Below are 9,364 nucleotides of genomic sequence, written 5' to 3' on the forward strand. Positions count from 1 at the left end.
TCTGCGGTCCCTGGATGGGCCCAGGGCCTCCCTCTCTGCCACCGAGCCAGGCTTGCCCCCCCCCCCACCTAAACACGCGTTTGAAAGGCAAGCCGGAAGAGCAGACGCAGGTGAGGTCAGTAGCTGGGAGCCCTCGGGGCACATGGACCCTCCACTTGGTTTGTGGTCCCCCCCTAAGGCTCTCTTGGGTCCTCTGTGAGCTCTGGAGAGGCTCTGTCCACGAGGATGTCCCTGGGGGGACAAGAGGATAGGAAAAGGAAGCTGGTTCTCCCCACGATTTCTCGGGTAACCCCCAGGCATTCTGGCCCTGCCTGGCAGCTGACTACTTCCGGCTGCCTTTGCTCCGGGCTCTCATCTGAGCTGGGAGGAGGGGCCCCAAGCGAACTCAGGCTTGGAAACGGGATCAGAGAGGGCGAGTAGGTGACATACTTGCTTCGCCTGTGACCCCCGGAGTCTGACACTAGGTCGAATCTACTGCATGGCATTTGAGTCCCTTGAGCCCCTCTAGGAGTGATCCCTGAGCACAGAGCCAGGCGTAAGTGGGGAGCACTGCTGGGGATGACCCCCCAAACCAAAAAATAAATAGAGGAGGGGGACAGATGGAGCCCAGCCTAGGCCTCATGGTGAGAAAGCACCCCTGATCGGGACCCCACATTCCCCTTTGGGTCTCAAAGCCCCTCGTCACCCTCAGAGTTCTTGGACAAAGAGGCAGGTCCCCACCTCAGAGCCATTGTGTCCCCAGGGGGCCCCTGGGGTTCCAGGATCTCAGACCCTGGGAGGGAGGCAGGACCCCAGGGGGAGAGCCGCATGCAGGCACTGCGCCAGGGGACATGGCCAGAGGCGGGGTGCGGGGGTCCAAGGAGGCAAGGGTGTGGCAGGGGCCGGGACCCCCAATCACACACAACACAGGCAACCGACTCTGGCGGGAGCAAAGAAAGAGGAAAACGGAATGTCCTTGACGATTCCTTTAGTGCTGTGGGCCTCCATGAAAACAGGATGAAGTGGCTTCCTCTGTCCCAGCAGGCCTGGGCGGTGGCCGGCGAGCCTGCGGCGGGCGGGCGGGAGGGCGGTAGGGGCGGGTCGGGGGCTGCAGCCGCCCTACTTGAGCTGGTCCAGGTGGGTGCAGATGTCCTTGAAGACCTCGTCGGGGGAGCCCTCGGCATTGATCTGCGGGGAGACGGAGTCCCCCGTGAAGGCGGAGCCGTGGGGGCTGACCTCCCCCCACACACACACCAGCAGTGGGGAAACCGAGGCTGCGCGGGCTGCCCACCTTGCGCACGATGCCCCGCTTCTCGTAGTGCGCGATGACGGGCTCCGTGGCCTGGTAGTAGGTCTCCAGCCGCTTCTTGATGGTCTCCTCGTTGTCGTCCACGCGCCCGCTGGTCTCCCCACGTTTGAGGAGCCGCTTGGTCATCGTCTCGGCGCCCGCGTCCACGTACAGCAGCAGCGTGGGGGGTCCGATCTGCGGGTGGGGGGACAGGTCACCTGGGGCCACGTGCCCGCCCCAACTCCAGACCCCAGACCTTCAAGCCCGTCCCCAAGGCAGCCTGGGGGGGCCTCCCTGCACCCGGGCGACCCCTTCCCAACCAGCCTGCCACTGCTTCCTACATGGCTTCCCTACGCACACAGGAGAAGTCTGTGCCCTCCGACCCACCAGCACCCTGCCTGGCAGACTCACTGCCCAGTGCTCCTCATTGCTCACTGCTCACTCCTTGATTCTACCAAACCCACTCGGCCTTCAAGCATGCCTGCGTGTTTTGAGCTCACAGCACCAGTCACCAGCACCCCCGGGACACGATCTTCCAGACCCTCTGCTATCCTCTGGGAGGGCTCCGGCAACCCCTTCTCCCCAGCCAAGCCGGGAGCCGCTGGGCAGGACGGCCGCCCGGTGCCCCTGGCCTGACCCTCGCGTCCCCGGGGAGGCAGGGAGAGGCCAGGAGGAAGGCTCTGGCGCCCTCTAGTGTCCAGGGCCCAGAAGGCCACTGAGAAGGTCTTGCAAAGCCACAGATGGGGTAGGTGCTGTCTCCTGGCCTTCTCCAGATGGAATCCTGGCGACCATGAGCTTCTACAAGCATGGCTCCAGTATGCGGGTACCAGGACTATTTTCCGAACCACGCGGCCGCGTTCCTGATATGCAAAGTGATCAATGGAAAGTAAATGATCTAGCATTTACTGTCCCTGAAAAACAGGCTTGAATGGAGGTGAGAAAATCCAAGCAAAACAGAATGGACAACCGAAATGCATCTGGACTGTGCATTTCACTATGGTGCTGTGCCGCCCTGGGAGGGGAAGGGTGTCTGTCCCTCCTCCTGTCCCCCCTTGCGGCGGCGGCATGGTGGCCTGCATCTTTTAGAGCCGAATGAACAGCCAGGTAGGAGACTGCATTGACGAGGCACGAGGGGCCTCGTGGGATGGGGGGTGGAATCGGCCCTGCTCCCCGCCATGACAATGCTCTGGGTTGCCAGCCTCAAACGCCTCCTCCAGCTTCTGAACGACCATGATCCCAGAGGCACACATACCAATCTCGGAACCCAGGCGCTTTTGACAGTAAACCCTCTAGGCTTATAACCAAAATATCAGAAATCCAAATTCGCGTGGCCACTATCGTGGCCACATGACATCATATGCTCTTCATAATCAGCAACAGAAAACAAATTATCTAATAATGTCTTTGTGGCAGGTCTGAATGTTGGGGGAAATTCCAAATAACAATGTTGGGTCTTTTGTCGTAATATTGAATGTGATCAACGTAGAGAGAGAGAAAAGTGGAAATCTGCCACACAGGCGGGGGGTGGGTGGGAGGGGGGGTATACTGGGGTCCTTGGTGGTGGAAAATGTGCACTGGTGAAGGGATGGGTGTTTGATCATTGTATGACCAACTGAGACTTGAACTGAAAGGTTTTGTGACTGTTCTCATGGTGATTCAATAAATTAAAAAAAAAAAAAGGAGCCTGATTTTCATTCAATCCTTTTCCTAGGACTGGCCCTGAGGGTGGGAGGCGGCGTCACACCGTCACACCGCAGGGGCCAGGGTAGGCCTTGTCTCGGAGCTGCCAAGCCTCTGGCCAATAAACTCCATAGCCTCCCCATCAAAAGGAAGTCTGGCTGGCCCCCCACTTTCACAGACAGGAAAACTGAGGCCCAGAGCAGGGCAGATACTTGCTTGAGATCTACAGCCCTGGGGGAGGTCAGGAGAGGCAGGAGTGAGGCTGGAGTGACAGTACCGTGTGCAGGGTGCTTGCCTGGCCCATGGCCAACCCGGGTTCGATCCCCGGCCCCCCGTGTGTTCCCCTGAGCATCACCAGGAGTGACCCCTGAGCACAGAGCCAGGAGTCAGCCCTGGACATGACCGGGTGTGGGCCAAAAAACCAACCAACCAAATGTGCAGGAAGGCAAGGCTGGCGCTGGGATGGTCTCCACGGGGCGGGGAGGGGGCTGGGGGGGCCCACCCTGCCGGCCATGTGCGAGGCCCAGAAGGAGCCCCCCAGTTTCCTGGTGCAGCCCATGATGCCACCTGTGCCTGTGTCTGCACATGCATGTGTCCCTGTACCACGTGCCTGGACACGTATTTCTGGCCACGTGCACGCATGTGTCTACGTGTACTTGCCTATGTCCAGGCTCTGCATACCTGCATATGTCACCAGCAACGTGTGCACACGTGTGTCTCCCTGTGTGTGTGCGCAGCTGTGACCTCCCATCCCTGTAGGTGCTGGCGTGTGTGTGTTTGGTGTCCCGTGTGCACGTGTGTGGAACCCACGGCAGGGTTCCTAAGGCAGCCGTTTGAGGAAGCTCAGCACCATCATTCCCCAGGCCGGCCCTGCAGTCACTCTGAGGGTCCTGGAAGGAGCCAGGACCTCCCCCCTCACACCCCGCACTCCTGACAGCACAGGCCCTGCCAGGCCGGAACCTCCTCCCCCCGACTCAGCCCTGCCCGCCCTACCCCCCGCCACTCTTCTCTGCACAAATTGGCCCTTTCTGGCCCCTTCCACCCCCTGTCCATGCTCTTCCCTGCCCCTGGAGTGTATGCCCATGAGGTGCCACTGGGTATTCACACCCCACCCACCCATACTGCCCCTCAAACCATCTGCGATTGTCTCTCGCATTTTGCAGAGGGGGCCAGGGAGGTGCAGAGAGGCAGGATGGCGGGTTCAGGGCCCCAGTCAGGGAGCTGAAACCCGCCTCCAGCTGGGAATCCCCTGAGTATCCCTGTCATCCAGAAAAACTTTCTTATTTTTTTTTTCTTTTAACACCCAGCGATGCTCAGGGGTGACTCCTGGCCATGCTTAGGGGACCATATGGGATGCTGGGAATTGAACCCGGGTCGGCCGCGTGCAAGGCAAACGCTGTGCTATCGCTCCAGCCCCAGAAAGACTTTCAAAAACACTTTCCTGGCTTCCTCCTTTCCCAGCAGCTCTGCCCTCCCACCCCGTCAGCCCCTAAACCCGAACTCCCTCTCGCATCCTCTGCCTGGCTGTCCCGGGCCTGGCCCTGGGCGCCTCACCTTCCGCTCGAATTCGTCCCCTTGCTTCACCTCCCGCGGGTAGCCGTCGATCAGGAAGCCTTTGGAAGTGTCCACCTTCGCCACCATGGCGTCTCGAAGCATGTCCAGCACTGTTTCCTGGGGAGGAGGCACATGAGGGGGCCCTGAGCCCCTCTGCCCGCACCTTCCAGGCTCCTCTGCTGCCACCCCAGCCTGGCCGCCTTCACTATCCAGGGGAGACCCTGACATGTTGATAGACCTGCTCCTCCATCCACTTCTTGCTTTTTTGGTTCTTGGGCTACACCCGGCAATGCTCAGGGGTAAGTTACCCCTGGCTCTGAACTGAGGGATCATTCCTGACCATGCTTGGAGACCCTGTGGGATGCCGGGAATTGAACCTGGGTCGGCCGCGTGAAGGCAAGCACCCTCCCTGCTCTACCATCGCTCCAGCCCCCGTTCATGCATTTCTTCATTTCTCCATAATGCCGGCTGAGCCCTTCCCACACCCCACCCTGCTCCCGTCCTGGGCCCCACACTGCTGGCAGACACAGGTGACTTATTCATGTCCAAGCATGATGTGGGGTGGGAGGAAACGAAAACAGGGATGTATAAAATGAGTAGAAGGGGCTGGAGCGATAGCACAGCGGGTAGGGCATTTGCCTTGCACACGGCCGACCCGGGTTCGATTCCCAGCATCCCATAGGCTCTGCTGAGCACCGCCAGAGGTGATTCTTGAGTACAGAGCCAGGAGTAACCCCTGTGCATCACCGGATGTGACCCGAAAAGCAAATAAAATAAAATAAAATAAGTAGAAGGGGTGGCCTTAGACCAAATCTGAGACGTCAGAACTGCAAGGTGTGTAGGAAAGAACCTTCCAGGCAGGCGGGAATGCGAGGGTGACAAAGACCAGGCACTGGAGGACAGACAGCTGGGCGGGGAGGAGGGGGAGGGTGGGGAGGGGAGGGCAGGGGTGAGTCTGGAGGGCGGGGCTGCCCACGGCACAGAGGCGCTTGGCAGCTTCTGGAAAGTTTGCTGCCAAGGGTCGTGGAGGCCCCCCAGACGATCACGATCATCCTTGCTGTGTGCCATGGGCTGGTGTCCACTCAAGGACACTGTCCCCCCAGCGCCCACTCACCAACGGGACCAGCTGGCCCTTCTCCATGATCTCCGACAGCGTCTTGCCCCGGTCCGAGCCGGAGCTGACCTCGGCCCGCAGCAGGTCCCCGGTGGAGAGGTGGGTGTAACCGTACTTCTGGACAATCTTCTCACACTGGGTGCCCTTGCCCGAGCCAGGCCCACCTGAAAGACCCACCCAAGGGTGAGTGTATGTGGGGGGTGGGTGGAAGGGGTCGCCGGGAGAGGTGGCCCCCAGGCTCTGCACACACCCCTCCCCCACCGGCCCTGCCTGTACTCACCCACCACAAAGATGATCTTGGTTTTCTTCAGCTTTTCTAGGGGAGAGCAAAGTGGGGGGGGGGGGGCACAGCCTGAGCCACAGGGCACGCCTCGGGCAGTCGAGGGCACTTGGTGTGTTGTGACAGGCCCCAAGAGGGAAACTGAGGCCTGTCACACCCAGCCTCCCCTCTTTTTCTTCCTTTTTTTATCTTTTTGAGTCACACGCAGTGATGCAGAGGGGTTACTCCTGGCTCATGCATGCAGAAATGACCCCTGGAGGTGCTCGGGGGACCCTATGGGATGCTGGGAATTGAACCTGGGTGGGCCGTGTGCAAGGCGAATGCCCTGCCCGCTGTGCTATCACTCCAGCCCCAAGCCTCCCCTCTTCTTGGGCACACCCCCACCGCGTGGCTTTAGTTCCCTAATCCCTGGACTCGGGGAGAGCAGGGGAGAAGACCTGCAGGTGGCCCACCCAGCTCTACCCAGGCACCCACAGGGCCCCAGACCCCCGCCAGGGGTCACTCCTGAGCACAGGAATCGCCCCTGAGCACCACTGGATGTAGGTCTCCCCACCATGGGAAAGGGTTCCGCACCCCAGCCCTGCTCCCCAAGACAGCACAGGCTAGGCAATACCAGGGCCTCAGGGTGAGAAGATCGTGAAGGGGGTCCTGGGCCCCAGGGAGCTCCAGACTCAGGGCTCTGGAACCAGGGCGCAGCTTAGCGGCTGCGGGTGGGGGTGGGGGGCCCTGGGTATCAGGCGGCAGCAGACCTGCGGCTGGGCAGAGGCACGGCGCCAGGGGTGGGAACGGTCATGCCACCAGGAGCCGGGCCAGCCGGCACTTGGCCCACCCCACGTGCTTCTCAGTCCCAGTGCCCGAAGCCAGAGATGCCCAAGACTCCCTCAGGGCCACAAACCGGGGACACCAGGGAAACTGAGTCACAGAGAGCCACAGAGAGCCACAGGCACTTAGAGTATGCAAGGCCAGAGCGAAAGGACACCAGGCAGACGCTGCCTGGCATGGGGCCAACCCGGTCGAGCTCCAGCACCCGCAGGGGTCCCCTGGCCCCCCCCCCCCGGAGTGATCCCTGAGCACCGCCAGGTGTGGTCTAAAAACCAATGAGCAAAGAATCCTCAGGGCCACTCCCCACCCCACCCCCGCCCCGGCCAGGGCCCCTCGCCCACCCTCGCCAGAAAAGGCAGCACTGGCTCTATAAATACCAGCGTGGGAGGGAAGCGCGTTTAAAATGACACTGGGGGCTGGCACCACCCCGCGGCCGGGACACCAGGCGCCTGCGTACCTTCCATCCTGCGTCTGTGCCCTCCGGGGGGCGGTCCGAGTCAGCGCTCTGCAAGACACAGGTCACGGCAGGCTGAGCCTCACCCCCCACCTCTGCAATCACGCGAAGGCAGCCGGTTGGGGAGGGGACGGGAGGGGACCATGGGGCAGAGAGGCCCCACAAGCTGCACGGCTGGGGGGGTGTCACCTCGCCAATCCTAAGGGCCAGCAGGCCGTGTCCTCTGCTGTGGTCAGGCAGCGGGTGAATGCCCGCCCGCACCCCCCCCCCCCCCCCCCCGCAGCAAGTGTCAGGACACAGGGGATGGATCTGCGTCCCAGGCTCCGTGGCAACGCTCCCCGGGGCTGGAGGCTAAGTCCTCCAGGGGCCTGGCTGCCACAGACGCTCCCGGGGACACAGCACCCACCCACCCCGCCGTGAGGAAGCGCTGGGCTCAACCCTTTAGCATTTCCCATGGGGGGGTGGGGGTCCATGGCGTACGCTCATCCCATCACCTGCACCCCATGAACTTGGCTCAGCTGCCCCCCACCCCTCTCCTAGGCCCCCCTAGAGACCCCAGGGGCATCAGCGGGAATCTCCTCCAAAGCCACAGATCAAACCCGGCCACAGTGTGGCCCTCCCTGCCAGTGGCAAGGCCTGGGCCCTCACGGCAGGTGCCAGGGCCCTGGAGGCCTGGCTGTGGCACTGTTAGAGTCTTATCAGTCACCGGAACTGCCGGGGTCCCCAGGACTGGACTGCCTCCGGGACCCTGGGCGTGTGGCAGATGCTAGCTTTTAGGTTTGGCTTTGGTGTCGCCTCTTTCACGAAGGCTTTCTAGATTTTGCCGGACTTAGCAAAATCTCCACTCCTGCCTTCTGGGGGCTTCTACCGCCCTTTGCAGGCCTGTGTCCCCCTGTGACCGCCAGGGGGCCCGGCCCACCCCAGAACAGAGGGCTTGCAAGGGGGTGGGGGTTCCCTCCATCCTCCCAGCCTCCCTGGGCTGGGGGCCCAGACTGGCTTCTGGGCAGGGCTGCCTCCTGGCAGGGGCTGAGCTGTCTGCTCCTCTGGGGCTGGGCCTGGCACCGGCTTCCCTGATGCCCAGGGCCTGACTTACAGCCTCCTCCTTGCCCAGGGGGTGCTGGCGGCCGGGCAGGAGCTGGCAGGCCCGGGGCCTCTGCAGGGGGACACGGCCTGCAGTGACCGGCAGGGACAGCCTCCTTCAACCCCACGCTGCCCACCCCCCCTGTAACCCAAGTCCCTCGGTCCTGGCGGCACCTGCCACTTCTCGGAGCCAAAATAGCTTGGGGCGGTGAGGAGGCCCCGCCGGGACCCAGGGTCCAGGGCAGAGTTGGGTTACAGGCCCGCAGCAGGCCTTGGAAGGGGCCCTCGCCGGCTGGGGGTCTGCGGGGGGACCTGACTGACGCCCACCCAAGCGGAGAGGGTCCGGCCGGCCGAGGCAGAACAGCAGCCGCAAAGAGGGGGAGGGTCTTGGGCGGCTGCACCGGCCCCACCGCGGGGGAGGACGACCCGCACCCCAGGCCGAGTCCTGGACGGGGGAGGGGCTGATCAGGAGAGACCCCCGCGCAGCCGGGGCGGCGGGGGCCCGGCGGGGCCCTTCCCGGGGCTCCCCGAGGACGCGGCGGCGGGCGGGCCTCCCGGGCCGCGGGCAGGACGCGCCAAGGGCAGGGGCCGGCGCCCCCGGACAAAGGGCCACTGTCCGCGACCCGCCGCGCGCACACGCCCACTGGCACGGGGGCCTCGCCCGGCGGGCGGCGAGCCCGGGACACGCCCGCCACCGCGGGGACCGCGCGCCGCCCGCCGCCCGCCGCCCGCCGCGCCCCGCCCGCCCGCGGCGCACTGACCTGGGTGCGGGTGGGCGCGGGGCGCCGCGCGTGCCCTGCGCGTCCTGCCGCCGCCGCCGCCGAGGCCGCGACTTATACGGCTGTCAGCGCGCGGCATGCCGGGAGGCGCGGGCGGGCGGCGCGGCGGGAGGGGCGCGGGGCGGGCGGGGCCGGCCCCCCCAGCACTGGGCACCCCCGCGGCCCCGGGGCCGCACCCGGCGCCCCCGCGCCCCGCACCCGGTCCTCCCCGCATCCCCGGGACCGCACCCGGCCCCCCGCAGTCCCGCACGCGGTCCCCCATCACCCCCCGTGCCCGCATCCAGCCCCCCCGCATCCCCCGACCCCCCACCGCAGCCCCGGGACCGCACCCGGC

The 9,364-nt window shown here is 64.0% G+C and overlaps 1 protein-coding gene across 2 annotated transcripts; it reads right to left on the reverse strand.

Moving 5' to 3' along the window:
* Nucleotides 1–952: 952 nt before the first annotated feature.
* Nucleotides 953–9,078, reverse strand: AK1 (adenylate kinase 1). 2 transcript variants are annotated; one of them, XM_056108822.1, is made up of 7 exons: nucleotides 9,013–9,078; nucleotides 7,175–7,222; nucleotides 5,896–5,931; nucleotides 5,616–5,779; nucleotides 4,502–4,618; nucleotides 1,271–1,462; nucleotides 953–1,167 (listed from the first exon to the last, which is right to left on the reverse strand). In XM_056108822.1, exons 2-7 carry the CDS (start codon nucleotides 7,179–7,181, stop codon nucleotides 1,099–1,101), a joined length of 585 nt encoding a protein of 194 aa, XP_055964797.1. In that variant the 5' UTR covers nucleotides 7,182–7,222; nucleotides 9,013–9,078; the 3' UTR covers nucleotides 953–1,098. The 2 variants fall into 2 exon arrangements, with proteins under 2 accessions (XP_055964797.1, XP_055964798.1); XM_056108823.1 differs by lacking the exon at nucleotides 9,013–9,078 and having other exon boundaries at nucleotides 7,175–7,240.
* Nucleotides 9,079–9,364: the final 286 nt, after the last annotated feature.

The sequence above is a fragment of the Sorex fumeus genome, unplaced genomic scaffold (assembly GCF_029834395.1).
Source record: "Sorex fumeus unplaced genomic scaffold, SorFum_2.1 ptg000233l, whole genome shotgun sequence".
In the NCBI taxonomy this organism is placed as follows: domain Eukaryota; kingdom Metazoa; phylum Chordata; class Mammalia; order Eulipotyphla; family Soricidae; genus Sorex; species Sorex fumeus.